Below are 23,269 nucleotides of genomic sequence, written 5' to 3' on the forward strand. Positions count from 1 at the left end.
CTATCTGGGCCCACGCTGGGCTCTCCGTGGTACTGCCAATGCCGTGGCCCCTGACTTTAGGCTGCACACCTGTACCCCCACCTAGTATCGCTCCTGACCTTTACTTCTCAGCACCCCACCCCCCTAGTACTCCTCTTGAGGAATTGGGGATTTTCATGGACCTTTGCCATGTCCTGCTAAAGCTGATGGGGAACTCGGAAGGCAGGGGAGAGAGTGTTTTCTGACACAGTCTCTGCCTGCACTCACCACACTGCCATTTCCACTCTATTGATGCCGTTCTGTGTTGGCACAGGGCAATGGGACACGGTCTCCTCCTAGAATCCCAGGTGGGAAGCAAAATGCGTGTCTGTCTCTTCTGCAATTTCCAAACCCAGCTGGACCCCTTCACTAGGCCCTCCCCCACCTAACACACACCAGACTTTGTCTCTGAGGGGTGGTATAAGGGTGTAATTTTTTGTGTGGAATATTTTAAACTTTTTTTCCTATTGGAGTATAGCTGATTAACAATATCGTGATAGTTTCAGGTGCACAGCACAGTGACTCAGCCAGACATACACACGTACACCCTCCCATCCAGGCTGCCACATAACACTGAGCAGAGTTCCCTGTGCTATACAGTAGGTCCTTGGGCTGTGCAGTAGGTACCTTCAACTAAGAAGACATAACAGTCCTAAATGTGTGCACACCAAAACCTGAGTCTCAAAATACATGAAGCAAAAACTAGTAAGAACTGAGAAACAAAATAAGCAAATTCACCATTATACTTGGGACTTCAATACTCCACTTGCAGAAATTGACAGAACTGCTAGACAGAAAATCAGCAAGGTTACAAGAGAACTGAACTAACACCATCAACCAACAGGATCTAATTCATGTGCATGTAACTGTCCACCAATAAAAGCAGAATACGCTTTTTTCAAAGACTCATGGAACATGCACTAAAACAGGCCATATTCTGAGCTATAAAACAAACTTCAACAACTTTTAAATAAATGAAATCATTTGGTTTACAGTCTATGACCATAATGGAATCAAACTGAAATCAATAAAACAACAGGAAAATATTAAAACACTTGGATATTAAGCATACTGCTAAATAATCCATGGGTCAAAGAGAAAATCTCAAAAGAAATTTTTAAAAACATAGAACTGAGTGAAAATGAAAATACATCATATTCCAATATGGCCAATCAGTAGATTGTACATCTAAAAATGGTTAAAATGGTCAATTTTATGTATATTTTACCACTGCAAACAAAAAAAAAATGCAACCCCCAACAACAATAAACCTTGTTCTTTATCACAAAAAATTAGTAAAATATGGCAAATAACATAGCAGCTAAAGCAGTACAAGAAGGAAATTTATAACACTAAATGGTTATTTTAGGGGAAAAAATCAAGAAATAGAAAGCATACATATAGAAAAGAAGAAATAAAACTTTCCCTATTTGCACATGACATGGTTGTCTATGTAGACAATGCCAAGGAATCTAATTTTTTTTTAATTTCATAGAATAAGTGAGATAAAGATCAACAGGGTTCACCTGGTGGTCTGGTGGTTAAGAATCTGCATGCCAATGCAGGGGACATAGATTCCATCCCTGGTCCAGGAAGATCCCACATGCCACAGGGCAACTAAGCCCGTGCGCTATACTTTCTGAGCCTGCACTCTAGATCGTGTGAGCTGAGCCACAACTACTGAAGCCTCCACACCCTAAAGCCAGTGCTCTGCAACAAGAGAAGACACAGCAATGAGAAGCCCATGCACCACAATGAAAAGTAGCCCCACTTATGCAACCAGAGAAAGCCCATGCGTAGCAATGAAGAGTCCGTGAACCACAATGAAGACCCAGCATAGCCGAAAACAAATAAATCTTTTTTAAAAATCACCAAATCAATCACATTTATGTGTATTAATAACAAACATGTGAAAACCAAAATTAAAAACATAATTCCATTTACAGTTGATCTAAAGAAAATGAAATGCTTAGGTATAACTCAACAAACTATTCAAAATTATAAAATACTGATGAAAGAAATCAAAGAAGACCAAGACAAATGGAGATGTTTACATGGCTGTAGATTGGAAGACTCAAAAAAATAAGTAAATAATTCAATGAATGATTTGGAATCAGACTAGAGAGAAAGAAATACAAACTTAGTGAATTGGAATATAGATCAGATGAAATTATCAAGAATAGAGTGAAGAGATAAAGAGATTTGTTTCTAATTCCAAGAAAGAGGGTAAGAGAGATGGGAGCTATATATACACAATCAGCTAGAAGAAGAGGGCAGAGCACAGGGGACAGAGGAATTTTCTGAGGAGATAATAACTAAGCATTTTCCAGGTCTAATAAAAAAGATACCAATGCCCAGATTTAAGAGATATGTTGATCCCAAAGCAGGGTAAACAGAAATCCCCTGTGTTGTCAAAGGAAATATTAAAAGCAACCAGAAAAATACAGGTTACCTTCACAGAAGTGGCAGTTAGATTAAAGATAGTTTCATAACAGCATCAGTTAAAAGTCAAAAAACAGCAGAACCTTCACATCAAAGGATTGAATAGAAATGATAGCCAAACCAATTAGTTCATACACGGTGCAAGAATATTTTGGGGGTGAGAGTAGTATCTTGAAAATGTCTTTTCAGGCAGGAAGTCACTAACTTAAGAAAATTCTACAGGATATATTCTGTCAGAAGGAGAGTGATTTCCAGAAAGCAGGTCTCGTATGCAAAGAGAAATGGAGTGCAAAGAAAATGTCAAATACATGGGTAAATGTAAATGAGCATTGGTTGTGTAAAACAGAATAATAAGTTCTAATAGGCTAAGGGGAAGCAATAGGCTTAATGTATGTACAACAGTAGCATGGACGGAGCTGTCCAGTCCTCGTGTGATCCAGGAAGAGGGGAAAGGTCTTTATTTACTTTGGATGTAAGACTACATTTAATTCCAATCCAGGAGAAAAAAAAAGAAGAAGAAGCCCAAACACAAGCAGGACAAGAGGGGGGAAAAAAAAACAAACAGAACGTAAATTATGTGACAAGAAGGAAAATATACGATGGTAGCTTTAAATTTAAGTCTGTTAGCATTCACATTGAATGTAAATTAACTTATTCCAAGAAAGAGTCAATAACTGTCAAGCTTGACCCCCCAAAAATTATTTTTAATCCAGCTACAGGCTATTTACAAAAGACTTGCCTAAAACAAAAGTACAGAAAGGTTGAACATAAAAAGGTAAAAAAAATATATGATATGCACATACTAATTAAAATAAAACTGTTGGGGACTTTCCTTGTGGTCCAGTGGTTAAGACTGTGCTTCCAATGCAGGGTGTGCAAGTTCAATCCCTGGTTGGAAAACTAGGATCCCACATGCTGTACAGTGTGATCAAATAATAAAATTTTAAAATAAGTTACACTATTGAGGCTAGGGTCTATATTACTATCAGGCATATAAACTTTAAGTTAAAAGGATTACTACAGAGAGAGACTTGACTCACAGATATGTCAGAATCACAAGTATGCTGCTGCTGCTGCTGCTTGCTAAGTCGCTTCAGTCGTGTCCAACTCTGTGCGACCCCATAGACGGCAGCCCACCAAGGCTCCCCCATCCCTGGGATTCTCCAGGCAAGAACACTGGAGTGGGTTGCCATTTCCTTCTCCAATGCATGAAAGTGAAAAGTGAAAGTGAAGTCGCTCTGTCATGTCCGACTTTTAGCAACCCCATGGACTGCAGCCCACCAGGCTCTTCCGTCCATGGGATTTTCCAGGCAAGAGTACTGGAGTGGGGTGCCATAGGCACCTAAATAACATAGCCTTAAAATATATGAAGCACAAGTTAAAAGAACTAAAAAGAAAAAATGGAAAAATTCACAATCATAGTGGGAGATTTTAACATGCCTCTCTTAGTAACTAATACAACAGACAAAAAAATAAGAACATAGATTTAAAAAAAGCAATTGGCAGTATTGAGTAGTTGGACAGAAGATCACACAGCAGTCATAGAATACACATTTTTTAGGTACTCATGGAACATTGACTAAAACTGATCATTCCCTAGGACATAAAGCCAGTATCAACACATTTCAAAGAATTGAAATCAATAGAGTATGTTCTTCACAGTTGCAACTAAGCCAGAAATCAGTAACAAAAAGATTACCAAAAATCTCAATATGTTTGTTTGGGTAATTACAAAAAATACTTGTAAATAATTCATGGATCAGAAAAGGTATAAAAATATAAAGTATTCTGAACTAAATGATCATGAAAACTTTACATGCAAGTAAAAAGTAAATGCAAGTAAAGTCATGCTTTGAGTATACAAGTAAAATCATGCTTATAGGGAAGTTTTATAGCCAGAACTATATAGGCGTTCCTAACTGTATTAGGAAAATAAGACAAATGGCAAATTAGTTAGTGGCACATCTATCACCATTAGAAAAAGAGCAGCAAACTAGCACCAAGAAAGTAGGAGAATAGGATTAATAAAAATAAGAACAGAAATTGATTAAATGGAAAACAAGCATTCAGCAGAGAAGTTCAATATAGCCAAAGGTTGGCCCTTTGAAAAGGCTAATAAGATTTCAAGCCTCTGGCAAGATTGAGCAAGGAAAAAGAATGGAAACACAACCAACATTAGGAATGAAAAGAACATCCCTGCAGATGGTATCGACACTAAACAGATAAGAGAATATTGGGAACAACCTTATGCCAGTACGTTTCAAAATTCAGATAAAATGGACAGAATCCTAGAAAGATGAAAGTTGCCAAAAATTATAATGAAGAAATTAAAATCTGAATTATTTTACAACCATTAAAGAAATTAAATCAGTAGTCAAAAAAAATCACATGAATTGAGCCCAAGCCTCATAAGACTTCACCAGTGGCTTCTACCAAACACTCAACAGGGAAAATGTTATTGCAAACCCATACAGTCTTTTTTAGAGCATAGAAAAAGGGAACTTCTAACAGCTTTTATAAGGCTAGCATAACCTTGATATCAAAACCTGATTAGGACATTAAGAGAAAAGAAAATTATAGACTTCTCTTGCTTCCTAAAAAAATATTACCAGAGTAAATCCATCAGCACATTACAAAGATAATATATGTTGACCTGTTTATCTCAGGAATGCAATGTTAAAATTAGAAAGTTAATCAATGCAATGCACTGTATTAACTGACTAAAGGAGAAAAACCACATAGTCATTCCAAGAGTTGCAAAGAATTCATTTATGACAAAAGCGCTTAAACTATGAATAGCTGAGAATATCTTTTTTACTTTATTATGGTAACCATGATTTATAACATTATGCAAGTTTCATGTGTACAACATTATATTTTTACTTCTGTATACCCTCACCAGACTTCCCAGGTCACACTAGTGGTAAAGAACCTGCCTGCCAATGCAGGAGACATAAGAGATGCAGATTTGATCCCTGAATTGGGAAGATCCCTGGAGGAGGGTATGGCAACCCACTCCAGTATTGTTGCCTAGAGCATCCCATGGCCAGAGGAGCTTGATGGGCCACTGTCCATAGAGTCACAAATAGTTGGACACGACTGAGGCGACTTAGCACACATGCATGCATACCATCAGCATCAAAGATTTAGTTCCCAGCTGTCACCATACCATTGATCTCCTCTATCCATTTCACCCTCCTCCACCCCTCCCACTCTGGTGATCACTACTCTGTTCTCTGTTTATGTTTCTTTTTGTTGGGTTTGTTCATTTGTTTTGTTTTGTTTTTTTAGTTTATTTTTTATATTCCACATATGAGTGAAATCATACAGTATTCGTCTTTCTTCTGACTTATTTCATTTAGCATATTACCCTCAAGATCCATCCGTGTTGTAACAAATGGCAAGATTTCATCTTTGCATGACTGAGTAGTATTCTATTGTATGTATGTATTTGTATATGTATATATATGGGCTTCCCTACCACTACTTCTTTATCCATTCATCTGATTAGGAACCTAGGTTGCTTGCCTATCTTGGCTGTTGTAAACAATGCTGCAGTGAACATAGCAGTGTGTATATCTTTTTGAATTAGTATTTTTTGTATTCTTTGGATAAATATCCAGAAGTAGAATAGCTGGATCATATGGTAGTTCTATTCTTAATTTTTTTGAGGGATCTCCATACTGTCTTCTCCACCAAGAGTGCAAGAGGGTTCCCTTTTCTCCAGATCCTCACTCACACTGATTTCCTGTCTTTTTGACAATAGCTGTTCTGACAGGCATGAGATGATATCTCATTGTGGTTTTGATTTGCATTTCCCTGATGTTTAGTTATGTTGAGCTTCTTTTCATGTGCCTAATGGTCTTCTGTATGTCTTCTTTAGAAAAATGTCCACCCACCTCCTCTGCTCATTTTTAAGTTGGGATTTTGTTGTTATTGTTGTTGAGTTGTATGTGTTTTTTATATATTTTAGATATTTTATAAATATCTCTTTTAAAATAGCATATTTGTCACGACAGACCATGCTAGGCTGAAGAAACAAACCCCACAAGTTGAGGAGCTTAACACACTAAATAAGGTTTATCTCTCATCAGCTAAATCCCTCGTAGGTTCAGAAGATCTGCAGGATAGTTTCCTCCCAAGCTCAGGAAGGAATCCCGGTGTCTCAGGGATCCTGGTAGGTCCCATAGACTTTGCTGTCTTAATAGTAGCTTTCAGATCCACTATGAAGAGCTGGAGGGTCATGCAAGGGTTTTTATGGCCAAGTGTACTTGGTGCATACATCAATTCTACCCACATCCCATGACTCAGTCTCTTCAGTTATGTCCAATTCTGTGACCCTATGGACTATAGCCCACCAGGTTCCTCTGTCCATGGGATTCTCCAGGCAAGAATACTTAAGTGGGTTGCCATGCCCTCCTCTAGGGGATCTTCCCTACCTAGGGATCAAACCCACATCTCCTGCATCTCCTGCATTGCAGATTCTTTACCAGATGAGCCATCAGGGACTATAACTCAGCCAAATCACAAAAAAACCCAACCTAATTTCAAGAGAAATGGAAATATTAGCTTCCTATAAGCTCTGAAAGAGGAAAAATAAAAATGGGTCCTGATGAACACATAGCATGTTCTGTGCCACACGTGAGAAAGGATATCCACAGAAAACTTACAGCAAGCATCATATGTAATAACAGAGCTTGGAAGTTTTTCCTCTGGTAGTAGGCATAATACAGGATTCCTACTAATACCATCTCTGTTCAGCATAATACCAGAGGTCTTAAACAATGCAACAAGAAAAATAAAGTGTAAAAGAAGTGAAAAGGAAACAGTAAAATTGTTGGTATTTTGGACATAGAAGATTAAGACTCTGAAGGTAAACTATTAGAATTAATGAGAGAGTTTAGCAAGCTTACCAGATACACATTCAAGATACCTAAATCAGTTATATTTCTGCACATCAACAAGGAGGAAAAAAAAGTGTTTTTAGAAGTATCATTTATAGTGGCATCAAAAAATATCAAGAATCTAGAAATAAATCTTACAAAAGACATGTTAAGTGCTGTACAAGAAAAATTGTAAGACTTTGTTTAGAAATATTTAGGAAGACCTAAACAAATGGAAATGGCAACCCATTCCAGTACTCTTGCCTAGAAAATCCCATGGACGGAGGAGCCTCGTGCAGGCTACTGTCCATGGGGTCGCAAAGAGTCGGACACGACTGAGCGATTTCACTTCACTTAACAAATGGAAAGATATACCATGCTCATGTAATGGAAGCCTCAATATTATAAAACGGTCAATTCTCCCTAAATTGAATTATAGATTTAATCCAATTCCTATTAAATTTCAGCAGGTTTTGGGGGCTGTTTCATCTTTGTGGAACTTAACAAATGCTTTCTAAAATTTATGTGGAAAGTACAGAGTCAAGAATTGCTGAAACACTCGAAGAAGAACAAGTTAGGAAGATTTACTTAATCACATTAAGAAGTGTACTAAAGCTCCATTAAATAAGGCAGTGTGATGTTGTCTAGGGACAGTAAATAGTAAATAGAACCACAGAACATAGCAGAGCGGAGAAAGCAGCTGGCACGCAGATGGACACTGGGATTCCCACGTGGTGACACTGCACAGCAGGGGGCGGAGGCTCTTTTTGGTAAATGATGCGGGAGTGATTGACTATCCAAATGGAAAATACTTTAATAGGACGCCCATCATGTGCAAAGACACCAGTGTGCAAAACAAAACTATAACACTTTATGAGATAATACAGGAAAATACCTTTATAACACAAAATGCACTAGCCATAAAAGAAAAAACCTAACAACCCAGCTACATAAAAATTCAGGACATTCGATTCCACAAAAAGAACAATAAGACAAGTGAGAGAAGTTATTTAGGACATGTACAACCAACCAACAAAGGGCCAATATTTGAAATAGATGAAGAACTTTACAAATCAATGATAAAAAGGCAGAAACCTGAAATAAAGGCAAAAGATTTAAACAGGCACTTCACAAAGAATTAAGCTTGAATGCTTAATAATATATATGAATAAATGCTCAGGCTCATTGGTAAGCAGGAAAAGGAACATTAAAATCATGATGAGCCATAACTATACATCCATCAGATGGGAAAATCCTGACAATAACCCTGTATGGTTATTTGCTCGATGGTGTGGAGCAAATGAAATGCTCATATACTGCTGATTGGAGAGTAAATATCTATAACCGCTTTAGAAGATTGTTTGGCATTATCTAGTAAAGCTGCAAATACATCTACCCAATGGTTTAGCAGTTTCACTCTTAGGAAGGGAACATATCCTAAGAAATATATGCTTGTGCACACAGGGAGACTTGTGCAAGCATTTTCAGACCAGCATTGTTGGTAATTGTCTAAAGCCAGAATCAAATGAAATCTATCAACAATAAGATCAATTATTTGGTATATAATCATGCAATAGAATATTATGTAGCAATAAAACTGGTTGGACTACATGAATTTTATTAACAAAATGAAAATGGCTTATGGAAAGAACACTTTAGTATGATTCCATTTTTTTAAAGTTTCAAAAGCAGGCAAAAATCTTTGTTTTTTCAGGCTGCATAAATACATGGTAAAGTTATAAAGGAAAACAAGAGAATTATGAAAAAGTGAGAATTGTTGATCTTTGTTCAGTCGCTCAGTTGTGTCAGACTCTGTGACCCCATGGACTGCAGCGTTTTCCCTGTCCTTCACCATCTCCGAGTTTGCTCAAACTCATGTCCATTGAGTCGATGATGCCATCCTACCATCTCATCCTCTGTCGTCCCCTTCTCCTCCTGCCCTCAGTCTTTCCCAGCATCAGGGCCTTTTCCAATGAGTCAGCTCTTCGCATCAGGTGCTTGTGTGCACAGGGAGAAAAGTGAGAATAGTGATTAGTTTTCATCAGAGTGTGGGGGTGGTGATAAGGAACTTCTGTATCTTAACCTGGGCGAGGATTAGAACAGGATGTACTTTGTAACTCTGTAAAGCTGTATTTTTTCATGCTCTTTTATGTGCATGTTTATATCTTATAATACAATTTTTAATATATCATGTACTAAGTTAAAATATTAACTCCCCTCATAGATATTATATTTCATCCTTCCCACAAGGTGCTGCCAAGCACCTATTATCCCATTTTACAGAAAGGAAAACTAAAGCTCAATTGACTCAGCATTTTATTCTTTCAAATATCTTGGTAACTTGCCTAAGGCATCCTAGCGAGTGATGGAACTGGAGCTCCCACCCGAGTCCCACTCAGAGGCTCTCTGAGCCCCATTCATGTTCTTTCCACGATGGTTCCCTATAGCTTCTACAGTTCACTGCAGCTCTAAATCTGTACCGCCCTGTTCTGTTGCTGAGCCATGCAGCATTGTTCATAGACAGCCCACGTCATCGTCAAAGTAGGTCTTCCCTCCCTTAGCAGCACAGTCCTCCAAAGCCAGTGGTGGCCCTGTGCGGTCAGTTTGCATCCCCTCACCCACCCACCTGCTCTGGGGGACCTGTCATTCCTTTGTCTTTGATCCACAGAATCTCCTATTTGAGCTAAGAAGCCATGTGTAGCTATTGTCCCATGCGTGATTAGAGGAGGCCCACACAGGGGAGCCACTGTATTCCCCTAACGTGTTCTGACCCTAACTGTCCACAGTGCCACCCAGGAGCCTTGGCCTGAGCCCAACCCTCCCAGCCCCCTCTCAGCTACTCCAAGGCATAGAAGACTCTGGAGAAGAGGCACATGATGCCTAAGGCAGCACCTTGACCTGACCCAAGGGAGCTGACCTGCCCAGCAGAGAATGCCAGTGTTTGTTCCCACTCAGGATGAGGCCCCGAGATTTTTAGTGCCTGCCTGGATTCCAGCGGCCAGGTGGCAAGCCCCCGTGCCAGCAACACCCCTGCTCTCCCCTGCCTAGGCAGGTACCAGGTGATTGGGGGTATCATCTCTCCTGTCAATGACAACTACGGGAAGAAAGACCTTGTGGCTGCCCGGCACCGTGTGGCCATGGCCCGGCTGGCCCTGCAGACGTCCGACTGGATCCGGGTGGACTCCTGGGAGAGCGAGCAGGCGCAGTGGATGGAGACAATCAAGGTGCTGAGGTAACAGTGGGCATGCGCGCGTGGGATGGGCAGGGGCCCCGATCATGTCCGCAGAGCCCACAGGGTGGGAGGCACGGATGGAGGGTTGAGTGGGGCTTCAGCCAGAGCCTGGCACCCAAGTCCTGCAAGTGTTTATCCGTAGAGCGAGAGAGACCAACAGGTTCACCTTCTCAGAGAGACCCTGAGTAAACAAATCACAAACCACTATCCTTCAGGGTACTCTTTGTGGAAAAGCCCAGTCTCGATTCAGAAGGCTGAAGCATCCAGGGTCCAGGGCTACCACTCAGTAGCTGTCTGACATTAGATACATGATGACTTCTCCAGGACACATTTCTCACATGCAAAATGGGGACAGTATAACCTAACAAGGATCACAAAAATGTAAATCATTTTTCTGACCCAAAACCACATAATCATACACAGTAAGTGAGACCTTTGATTATTGTCATCATCCACTAGGTTGAAAACTGCATCTACATAATGGGCCATCTTTCTAATTGTACAAATTCTGGGTTCTCTAAATCTGGACTTTAAAAAGAACTATGAATCTAGAGAAAGATACACAGGAATTTTTTTTCTTTTGGACTTGCTATTAGTGTTCAGCATAAGTAATGGAGCTGTTTAAAAGCCCCAGCAAGCCCTGTATATGAGGACAGTCAGTCTCTGACTTGTGTCGGGGAAACCTTCCTGGGTGTTTGCTAGGGAAGCAGGAAACCCCACCTGTCCTGCCTGTCAGAGGGGACTGAGAGGCGGGTCTGCCTGTCACTGCCGACAGCCAGCTCGGCTGGAAGGGGCTGCAGACTGTGGGCTGTCTTTTATTCGTAAGGAAGCACTAGACTTGTCAGAGACTAAACACAAGGGGCCAGGTTGAAAAATTGGCAGGCCTGCCCATAATTTGGTTTTTACTTTTTACTCTTGAAAGTCACTTGGGAGAAAAAATGTTTACCTTTAGCAAAAAAAAAGGTACATATTTAATATCCATATCCTGTTCTTATTACTTACCCTTTACAGGGGAAAGAACCAGCTAGAAGTATTCAGTTACAGTGCTTCTTCAATATCTGTTGCCAAATTGAAGGAGAGCAAATATGAAATAATTGTTAGATATATGCTATTTTTTTAACATAAGGAATAAATTTACACCTAGATCATCCTTTTAGAAGAAACAATGTAGTCAGCTCTCCTTTATCTAGGCTAACAGAGGGGAGTAGAAACAAATCAGATAATCCCACAAATCATTTAGCTTTAGTATGCAGTTAGAAACAAAGAGACACGGTCCTCCTCCACCCTGTGGGAGGCGCTGTGGCCTCGGGCCCAGATCTTGGAGCCAAATTCACTAGTGAAGTGACTTGAGGTAAGTGAGACTGGCTCTCTCTTCAACTAATAAGATAGGGATGACATCATCCACTTCACTGGGATGCTGTGCACATTAAATGAGGTGGTGCAGGAAAGCACCTGGCTTAGGTGCTGTGCTTAGTCGCTCAGTCCTGTCTGACACTCTGAGACCCTGTGGACCGTAACCCACCAGGCTCCTCTGTCCACGGGGATTTGCTAAGCAAGAATACTGGAGTGGGTTGCCATGCCCTTCTCCAGGGGATCGTCCCAACCCAGGGATCGAACCCAGGTCTGCTGCCTTGCAGGTGGACTCTTTACCAGCCTAGCTACCAGGAAAGTGCCCACCTGGTTTATAATAGGTGCTTAATAACGTTAGGGGCTTCCCTGATAGCTCAGTTGGTAAAGAATCTGCCTGCAATTCCACCTCAGTTGGTAAAGAATACCTTCCCTGCGTCCCTAATTGGCCCATAGTTTATTCTCATAACAGATAAGCCATTCACGGGTAAATAGGATTTGACCACAGTACCACATATTAATATCCTGCTACAAAATGCAGGCCTAAGATTTACAGGATGCAGTCTTTTTCTCCTTTTACTGTATCCTTTAGACAGATGCTTCTCAGCCCTGGCTGCACACCAAATCACCAAGAGAGCTTTCAAAAGCACAGAAGCCTGAGTCTTACCCCAGAGACTGGGATGTCATTGGTCTGGGACGGGGCGTCAGGATTGTTAAGAGCTCCCTAGTGACTCTAATGTGTGGCCAGGGTTGAGGCCCACAGTCTCAGTCACCAAGTGTGTGAATCATGTTTTATGATTAATACCAGGATCGATCCAAACCAGTGGTCCCAATCCTGGCTATAGGACTCACCTGGGAAGGCTTTTTTAAATGCTCAACCTCTCCTACCCAAGCTTATGATTTTTCTAGGGTAATAGGCAGGGTCTAGGCATGGATATTTTAAAGGTTCCCAAATGATTTATTTTGTGCAGCCAAGGTTGAGAATCCACTGATAAAGGCAGCACTGTTTTATCAGCCAGTTAAGAGTCTTTTCAGTATTTGGAGTGGCCTTCATTAGAAATTTTGTTTAATTACTAATGTTTTCCTAAAATTATCAAAAACATTTTTTAAGATTGAAAATCTGGTTAAAATTTTAAAGTGAGGTGATTCTAGAAGCATGGTAGAATGCTCTAGAATGCTCCCACCCTTTTGCTCCATTTAGTATCCTCTTGGTACCTCAGATGGTAAAGAATCTGCCTGCAGTGCGTCAGACCCAGGTTCTATTCATGGGTTGGGAGGATCCCCTGGAGAAGGAAATGGCTACCCACTCCAGTATTCTTGCCTGGTAAGTCCCATGGACAGAGGAGCCTGGTAGGCTCCAGTCCATGGGGTTGCAAGAGTCAGACAGGACTGAGCGACTAACACTTACTTGGTGGAGTCAACAATGAATCTACATCATGGCGACAGTGACATACATCACTATGAAGTCAATTCACTGTAGGGTTTACTGAGTGTTCTTTTTCTCCTTATCAAGTTGCTTATTTCTATTCTAAATTTTTAAAATCTGGGTCAGCTTTCATGCTTCTAGAGCACTTGATAGCTTATTTCACTCACCCTTTCCCCATGCTGGGCAGGCCTTGGTCATGATGCCACGCGATGTGGTCCAGCAGCAGCAGCTCGTGTGCCCCTTGGCAAATATGAGCCTGTGTTGTCCTCATCCTACAGATGAGGAAACTGAGGCTCAGAGAGGCTGGTAACTAAGTTGCACAACAGATAAGCAAGTGGTGGAACCCCAGTCTGTTGGACTCTGAATCCATACATATGGCCATCTTCAAAACCAGTGATCTACAGTGGGGAGCACTACATGGCTGACTCTGTTTCTGCCGCAGTGACCCTCTGATCAGGCTTACCTGGAGACCAGGGGATGCTGAGGACACAAAGAATATGCCGCCAGGGTCAGTCATCAGGCCCAAGGCTGGGCACACCAGGGTACCACTCAGGCAAGCAACAAAAGGAAGCAATGACCCCCCCCACCACCCCACAAAGGCAGAGTACAGGTCTGTGAGGAAGATGCATTTGGCACTGAAAGTAGCCTTTTGCACACCGGAGTTCCAGCTACTATTCAAAGCAGGGTCAACTTGAACCAGGGGCTTCAAGGTCAGTAAAAATAAAATGATAATACCAGCTTTTACTGATCACCTACTATGTATGCAAACATATAATAACTAGGCAGCTCAGCAACTCTGAGAAGTAGATGAGTTTGGCCCCATTTCACAGATGAGGAAACAGGTTCTGAAAGAGTCAACAACATATTCAGAGTCCTACAGTGAGAAAGTAAAGATGGCACCCAAACCTGTTTCCATCTGTTGTGAAATTCCAGACTAATCTGGGAGTGAAGCCTCAAGAGGTGATACTTTCTAAAACTGAAGCAGTAAGACAATAATGGCGGGACTTTCCTGATGGTCCAGTGGCTAACACTCCATGCTTCCAGTGCAAGGGGCGCTGATTCACTCCCTGGCTGGGGAACTAAGATCCTACATGCCATGTGGCATGGCCAAGAAAATATTTTAAAAATAAAATTTAAAAATAAAAACTGCACATTTATATTTTTAAAAAAGACAATAATGGAAGCACAGACGAATCCAGCAAGGCCCTAAGAAGACTCAGATGAGTCTCTGAGACCATCAGGAAGGACTTTGGACCTGAACTAAATATATTTATTTATCCCCCTTCCATCTTTCCTGAATTCAGCTGACTTTAGGTAAGCAGTTTCCTAGGTACCAAGAATATAAGGATAAATTAAATGAGTTTCCTGTTCACAATCTGGTGGGGAAGAAAGACTGAGAGTAAGGCTGTTAATAACAGCTCATGTTGACTGGGCACTTTTCTGTGGATGGGCTGTGCTAAGCTCTTTAATTCAGCCTCATTATAGCTCTCTGAGGTGGGTACTGTCATTGTCCCCCATTCTACAGATGAGGAAAGGGAGGCAGATTGCTTAAGACACCCAAGAAGATTCCAGCGCTATTTGGAACCAGTATACCACCCCAGGCAGTCTCATTCTAGAACTTAACTTCTACACTGCACCTTCTCCTAACAGTCAGCATCAGCCTCTTCCCCAGCCAGGGAGAAGCTCTTGCTCCTTAATGGTCTTGTGATACTCAGTGTAGACAAGGCCGCCATTAACTTTCCTGACCAAATAACAGAGGTCAGTGAGGCTCTGAGAGTGTTCATGACTCACCCAGCAGCGTACAAGCAGGAGAGCCTACACTTGAACCCAGCCACTCTTATGGAAAATACCTGCTTCTCCCATCAGGCACTTTTCCCCAAACACAGCTCCAGTCAATGGATAATACAGTAGGCGGAAGACGGAAGATCAGATTGATACAAGACTTAGTGCCTACCCGTGTTTGATTAAAAAGAAGGCACAGGTATCTCTTGACTTTCAGAAGACAGATTGCTAAAAGAGCCAGGCCTACCAAATGGGTGTAAGTCTAATCACATCCAAACTGCTAACATACAACGAGATTAGCGATTTGCTCTGCGCTCTACACCCCTCCGTGGACTTTGCACATCTACTCCTTTCATCTTCATAACCACACTTGGGAGGCAGGCACTGTCATCGTTCCTCGTTTTGCAGGTACTGAGACATGAAACACCCACCCAGGGTCCTACTGCTGGCTGGTGGGAGAGACTGGATTCAACCCCGGCAGTCAAGCTCCAAACCAGGCTCTGAGCCATGACCCAGTCAGGTTCTAAAGTACTAGCTTATGATCCAAGCAAGCCTCTGTTTTGAGAGGCAGCTATGGGCCACGCACTAAAGTGTTAGTCGCTCACTCGTATTCGACTCTTTGTGACCCCATGGACTGTAGCCCGCCAGGCTCCTCTGTCCAGACAATTTTCTAGGGGATCTCCCCAACCCAGGGATCAAATTCGGGGCTCCTGCATTGCAAGTGGACTCTTACCTGCTGAGCCATCAGGGAAACCCGGTGCCAGTGCTTACTGTGTGGTAACTTACTTACCTTCACAGAAGTCTAAAAAGTAGGTATATTATTCCAGCTTTTTACAACTGAAAATTTGTACTCAGAACTCAGGTCTGATTCTAATAGCCCAGGTCCTTAATCCCTATTCAACTTTTATAAAAAGTGAGCTACGGAAAGAAAATACTTAAAAGAGTAGAAATCTGCTTGTTTCCTCCTTTCAGCTGGGGGTCATAGAAGGCAGTCTTGGATGGGGTGGTCTGTGAGCACCCAGATGCATCACCTGGCACAAGACCCAGCACACAGTAGGCCCTCAGTACGTATTTGTGGAATGAGCTACCTTAAATGGACAAAGGCAGAATGAGACTTAAAAACCAGAGACCCCCTGGGTGGTGTTGGGGGACTGTAGGCCACATGGATGCACCCTGAGCCCATATGCTTACCCCACAGGCATCATCACAGCGAACTGCTCAGATCTCTGCCCCAGATGGAAGACCCAGACCAGGGCAGTGCCAGCTCCCCCGCCTCCACAGGTAGGTGCTAACCCTCTGCTCTGTCGGGGGTGAAGGGGTGAGATGTCAGGGCTTCAGGTGAGAACCCACGTGAGCCACAGTCCGTGGGGACAGGTAAGAGTTTTTGAGGCCCTCTTGGGGTGACACTTTCCGTGTTGAAAAGCCAGGTTAAACAATCTGCCACCATCCCTTGTAAATCGTTGTTTGCTAAAGTGGGATTTCCTGCCCCAGAGGAGTTTACCTACCTTGTGACTCGTGCTTGTGACCTGGATTACAGCCAGGACAAAGCTGGGATCAACTTCTGGGTGCTGCTGAGCTAGTTCGAAAGCCTTAGCCTTTTTGAATACAAAATGTGCCATTATATCGCTCAACCTACCACTGTATAGCATTGTTACTCAAGTGTTTTACTCGGAAGAGGAAACCTAGTTTTAAGGGATTTAACGTCTGTTTGGATCTTCCTTTTAATCTGTAACCCTGGGTTTCTACCCCATGGTCAGCTCCTGGTGTTTGATGGAACCTTGTCAGCTGTGATTTCAGAGCACCTCCCATGGCAACCCTGGTACCAGGGGTTAAATGCACAGCCCCCTCAGGCACATAAACGAGAACACAGTGATGGGGGGCAGGGTGGGCCAGGAGCAAGGGATCACTGGTCCCACCCAGCCAGCATCCCAACAGGCTCTTCCGTGGGGTTGCCTCCAGCAGCTCTCCCAACTTTAGCTGGTGGGACACTATTTCCCTATGAGGAGAGCTCCAGAATGTCATGGTTAAACATGCTTACAATGCCGTCTTAGAATTCTACAGGACTCTTCAGAGCCTTTACTATGTTCCTGTGTATGGGACTCTAATGAGGAAGGGACGTAGCTTGCAGCCATTCTTAGCACTGTTTAATCATGCGGCTCTTTTTAATGCATATTAGTATTCCTCAGAACTGGTGCTCCCCAGAACACAGACTGGGAACCACTCTCCTAAAACAACTTGAAAGCTGGAGTGAGAAGAGATAAACTAGGAGTCTGGTATTGACATATACTCCCTGCTATATATAAAATAGGTAACAACAGGGGCCTACTGTATAGCACAGGGAACAATAACTTATAACGAAAATGAATCTGAAAATATATATATATTAAAAATTAATTAAGAGGCCTTGAAAATGCCCTCCAGTTTCCCGCTGCAGTCCCCAGATGCTGATCAAAGCATCACTCACAGCAGAATCACCTGGGCGGCTTATTAAAAACACTGAAGCCCAGGCCACGCCCCAGACCCCCTGAGGGGAAGGGGCCTGGAACTGGATGGTTAACAGGCACGCTGGGGATCTGCTTTACCGCCAGTCCGGGGAGCTGTGCTGTTGACTGGGAACCCAAGAAAGAAGGAGCTACAGAGTTTCCTATATGATCAGCTTCTCCAGTACTGATTACATTCCTCTGGCCTCCCTGTCTGCCTCTCCTCCAGAGCCAGCTGGGGCTCCTCCTCGCCTGACCCCAGCCCTGAGCACAGCACACAGTGCTCATCCTCAGCCCTCTGTCTTCTTTCCGAATCACCTCTTGCTCAGCAGTCACTCCTGATAGAGTTCTCGAGATGCTGGGTGAGAACAGAGGTGCCTGCCCAGCACCTGTCCTGATCTGGAGACCATCTATGGATGGCAGTGAGTCCAGGTGTGGATAGGGGAGTGGCCTGGAGGAGGCAACGCTGCATCACCACTTGCAGGACCCGTAGGTCATCTGGGTTGGGAGACACCTGGGGGCAGAGGAGCAGCTGAGTGAGTCACGCAGGGCAGGAAGTGCTGGCCACCCCATGCCATTCAGGATGCTGGAACCTGTGGCGAGAGAAGGAAGTAGCTGCCAGTGAGGCAGGAGGGATTCCACACTGAAGCTCCCAGCTTCTCACCGCTCTGCAGATGCTTCCAGAAGCCCTGTCTCTTTGCCTGGCCTGACTCTTCTCCCACCTCCCTTTGTGGCTCTGCTGTTGAAAAGCTGTCTGTCCTGTAACGCCCTTCTCTAAGAAGGAACCCTCCCTAAGAAACCAGTTCCCCCTGCACCACTTCAAGTCACCCCACTTTCTTTTTGGATGTGCTTGTCCAGGGGCTATTGGCCTGCTCTGCTTGGCGCTATGACATTGGGGGTTTGTCCCTTATTCCCTTTCTGTCCGTTCAAACCCTAAATCCTACTCTTCTTGTTCTCTTCCAAAGTAACTGTTAAAAAAGGAAGTTTGAAAAAAAAAAGGAAATTTGCATTGAATGAAAAGTGGGCTTTTCAATTTAGCAAAATATATCCAGGGCTTTAAAAATGTGTGCCCTTTGCTTGATAAATTCCCCTTCTAGGAATCTGCCTGAGGAGGTAATTAGAAATTGGGACAAAGACTTATGAGAAAGAAGTTTATCACAGCAATTTTTACAATGGCAGAACATAAAGCAACCTCAGTGTTAAAATGTTAGGCAATGTATAAGTAAATTTACTATATATAATATAGGATGAAGAACCCACACAAAAGGTTTTCATGATATGGCGAAACACTTAGGAGGTAAGTGGGAAAAAAATCAGGATACAAGACTGGATAATCTCAAGTATATAAACATATGTAAATGTACTTTCACATCTATTTGCATGTTTAAATAGAAAAGACTAAGAAATACACCAAAATATTGACAAATTTTTGTAGAAAGCAGAATTATTGTTGTTATTTTCTATTTTAAATACTTATATTTTCCACACGGTCCACAGTCAACACAGATTTCATGTTTGTCATCAGAAAAAAAAAAAAGCAATTAAAAAAGAAAGGTGGAGTTTTTCTTGCGTAAGTTTGGCTTCTGATGAAGCCAAACTGCTACCAGTGACCTGTTGCCAAAGGACCATGCTGTGTGCCATACACTCTGCCATGTGCTGTTCTGCTCTGCAGCTGAGCTCAGCATCTTCTGGCTGCCAGGGCCCGGCTTTGCCCATCACCGCTGTGATTTGTGGTCCTCCTTGGACTCACCCAGAGGTGTGTAGATTGCCTTGTCCTGGGCCACGTGGGTGTCACACTTTGGGACACTTTCAGTCCTTTAATTGGAGAAGGCAATGGCACCCCACTCCAGTACTCCTGCCTGGAAAATCCCATGGACAGAGGAGCCTGGTAGGCTGCAGTCCATGGGATCACTAAGAGTCAGACACGACTGCGCGACTTCCCTTTCACTTTTCACTTTCATGCATTGGAGAAGGAAATGGCAACCCACTCCAGTGTTCTTGCCTGGAGAATCACAGGGATGGGTGGGCTGCCGTCTCTGGGGTCGCACAGAGTCGGACACGACTGAAGCGACTTAGCAGCAGTCCTTTAATAGCCCAGTTCTGTCGCTCGTGAAGATGGTTCCTGCCTTGGCTGCTGGGGCTGAGCACAGCTCAGAGGATTCTCTTTCCATACAACCAGAGCAGATGCTTCATCTGTTTGCATTTCACACTGCCTGTTCCAAGGTGGCCTTGGTACTTGTATGATTAGTTGGGGCATTCCCCTCATATACCAATGGGCTTCCCTGGTGGCTCAGTGGTAAAGAATCAACCTGCCAATGCAGGAGATGCTTCAATTCCAGGGTCGGGAAGATCCCCTAGGGTAGGAAGTGGCAACTCAGTCCAGCGTTTTTGCCTGGAAAATTCCATGGACAGAGGAGCTTGGTGGGCTACAGTCCATGGGGTTGCAAAGAGTCGGACACAACTGAGCACGCACACACACTTCAGATCCCAATACCTGGCTTCATCGTGGGTATCCTGTCTAGACCCAGAAGTCCTACACTCCAGACACCACTCTCCATGCCTGTGTTCATTTGCTGCACTAGGCAGGAAGTTTCCATTGCATTCTCGCCATCACTCAACTTCCTATGGACTCCCAAAGGAGGCTTTATTATCCTTACTACAGCTGAGGAAACAGGCCCATCAGCTGTAACTACCCCAAGGTCCTCGCAGACCTGAGATTGGAACCCAGGGCTGACTGGCCTCAGGGTTGGTGCTCTTTAATGTCAGAGTGTGGGCAACTGGACATTCAAACAGACAGGTCCTGGTGGCATTTCTCTTGCTTTCTGTGTGAATCTGCTTCATCTGCTCTCCAGAGCCTGTGGTTATTCAAAGACAGAGCACAGTGCCCCAAAACACCCATGGACATCTATTTATGTCACTGAGTCACTGTTAAGACAAATCAAATTGGCAGCTTTTATTCAAAACCTCAGACTTACAGACTGGACTCCCAGAGTAACTGGGTCTGCAGATCTCGTACCAGTGATATGAATGGGTCTGAAAGGAAAAGTAACTGCCTTTAAGGGGCCTGATGACAGAAGTGCCCAGAGTTGGGGTCTAAGGTGTGTGTGGCTGGCAGGAGGGACCCATCGCACCAGCCCCATGGCATGCTTTTTGGCATGGGGGAGGGGGCAGGTGTGGGTACTTGTTCCCTCTGGGCAAGGGCTCAGAGTGAATTGTATTCCATACTGTCATTGTTAATAAATTCAAACAGTATTTAATATTGAAGCAGGTATGTGGAGATCATCCCCACAGAAACCCACAGGAGAAGAAACCCTGACCTGTGGGAACAGGAAGGTGTCCCCAGACCCCAGGAGGCCCTGGAATTCAATGCACATCTCTTAACCTCCCCCATAGGAAGAGCACAAAACAACAATTCAATTGCTTGAAAGATCAAACACTGGTCTCTTTCTATATTACAGTGGTCAGATAAATAAGAAAGTAGAGTAAAATCTCACAGGTATGGAATAGTTTGAACCCACATACATGTTGTAAGCAATGAAAGTGAAAGTGAAGTCACTCAGTCGTGTCCGACTCTTTGCAACCCCATGGACTGTTGCCCACCAGGCTCCTCCATCCATGGGATTCTCCAGGCAAGAATACTGGAGTGGGTTGCCATTTCCTTCTCCAGGGGATCTTCCCAACCCAGGGATCGAACCCAGGTCTCCCGCATTGTGGGCAGACGCTTTAACCTCTGAGCCACCAGGGAAGCCCCATGGGACCTATGTAAGCAATGGGACCAGCCCAAATGAGTGAAAAGTCTAAGTTACTGAATAATTTTTAAATGCACTTAGGACACTCTCCATGAGTGCTTGGTGAATGTGCCAGTGAGTGGATTGGTGGAGAAGTAGGTATATGGATGGATGGATGAATGGATGGATGGTAGTTAACACATGCCACACTTTTTCTGTTCTCTGTTCTAAGTGTTCTATATTTATAAGTTCATTCAATTCTAAAGTGATCCTATGAGATAAATAGCGTTAATATCCTCATTTTAAACTTGAGGTCATATAGCTGTCAGATGGCTGAGTCAGGATCTGAATATAAACAGTCTGGCTCTAGAGTCCTAGTTCTTAACCTGGAGAATTCATGAATACATGTCTTAATAAATGTTTGAATATCATTTTATTATACCAGTAGTACACTGCTAAAGTGTTTGAAGTATGTTTCTATAATTACATCTGATGCCTTAAAATGAGTAAACAAGTCCAGTGCCATCGTTTCACGGAGGGGAAACTGAGGCCCAGGGAAGGATCTAAGCTCCAGCCCCGCAGCAGCCAGTACCCATCCGAGGCGGGAACTCTGACCTCTTTATGACATGTCCAGCTTCTCACTTTCCAGTGCATCACTGGTCGAGTGCTCCTTTGTAAACTCATCTCTCTAATCCATGTCCAGATTCCCTTAAAGTTTTCACAACAGAGGAGCCTAAGCTGACAATTTATATCAGGTTCCCCTCCCCCCCTCCCTCCGGCAGATGGTATCCCTGAAGCCCTTCCCAGCGGAGGTTTCATGGTGACTGAGATGTTCTTGCTCTAAGAACCCAGCCTTTACTGTTCACTGAAGCTAGAACTGACTTCCAGAAGGACCGGAGGCCCTGCGGGTTGCTTCTAGATGGACCTAGTTTTTCTTTTTCTGATTAGCCCATTCAAAGTGGACGGGAATAGGAATGGTGCCAGGAAAATCCAGGCAGAGTGATGCATGTACAATTCCTGCCAGCAGGCGGCAGCAGAGCCCAGGGGTTTCAAATGCCCCCCCCCCCCACCCCCACCCCGTGGAGGCTGGCTGTCTGCTAGCAATGAATAGCCTCAGGCAAGTCACACGCCTCTCTTTCTCCGTCTGCACAATGGGCATGACAATAACACCTATCTCCTGAGGTTACTCTGAGGCTCAAATGAAATTAAACACATAAAGCACTTAATAATATTGTGCATAGTAAACAGCCAATAAATGTTAAGTATTCTTTAATCATCACAATCATCATTCTCTGTTAGAACAAATGCTAAAGGATTATCCACATTGATCAGTTGTTCTAGAGCTTTGTTTTATTGAAAACAGATGAAAAGGTCACCAGCTGAGGTCTTAGAGACCTTTTAGTTACCCAAAGATCATTTATAATTAACCTTTAAGATGGGATTGTACTTATAAAGGTACCAGAAGTTAGGGCTGAAATAGATTGGCCCTAGTGGTAAAGAACCCGCCTGTGCGCCACATGAGAGAGACTTAAGAGACACAGGTTTGACTCCTGGGTCGGGAAGATCCCCTGGAGAAGAAAATGGCAACCCACTCCAGTATTCTTGCCTTCAGAATCCCATGGACAGAGGAGCCTGGTGGGCTGCAGTCCATGAGGTGGCAAAGAGTCAGACACAACTGAAGTGAAGCAAGCAATATAAATTTATTTATTTACTTATTTAACTTATTTTTGGTTGCACTGGGTCTTTGTCGCTGTGAAGGCTTTTCTCATTGCGGCGAGCAGGGTCTACTCTTCAGTGTGGTGCGTGGGCTCTCATTGCTGTGGCTTCTCTTGTTGTGGAGCACAGGTCAGTAGTTATGGAGCAGGGGCTTAGTTGCTCAGCAACTTGTGGGATCTTCCCAGATCAGAGATCAAACCCATGTCTCCTGCACT

At 43.3% G+C, this 23,269-nt stretch overlaps 1 protein-coding gene and 1 long non-coding RNA gene across 3 annotated transcripts in view; one reads left to right on the forward strand and one right to left on the reverse strand.

Moving 5' to 3' along the window:
- Positions 1-23,269, forward strand: part of LOC129644121 (nicotinamide/nicotinic acid mononucleotide adenylyltransferase 3-like) — a 118,816-nt gene that overhangs the window by 44,365 nt on the left and 51,182 nt on the right. For both annotated transcript variants that reach the window (XM_055569532.1, XM_055569531.1), the window contains exons 3-4: positions 10,392-10,575; positions 16,329-16,411. In XM_055569532.1, coding sequence (XP_055425507.1) covers positions 10,392-10,575; positions 16,329-16,411 — 267 coding nt within the window. The remainder of the gene's footprint in view (positions 1-10,391; positions 10,576-16,328; positions 16,412-23,269) is intronic.
- LOC129644122 (uncharacterized) overlaps positions 22,791-23,269 on the reverse strand; it is a 1,536-nt gene continuing 1,057 nt past the window's right edge. The window contains exon 3 of the long non-coding RNA XR_008710752.1: positions 22,791-23,269. This exon is cut by the window's right edge and continues 44 nt beyond it. This is a non-coding gene — a long non-coding RNA (uncharacterized LOC129644122).

Source organism: Bubalus kerabau, chromosome 2, assembly GCF_029407905.1.
Source record: "Bubalus kerabau isolate K-KA32 ecotype Philippines breed swamp buffalo chromosome 2, PCC_UOA_SB_1v2, whole genome shotgun sequence".
In the NCBI taxonomy this organism is placed as follows: Eukaryota; Metazoa; Chordata; class Mammalia; order Artiodactyla; family Bovidae; genus Bubalus; species Bubalus kerabau.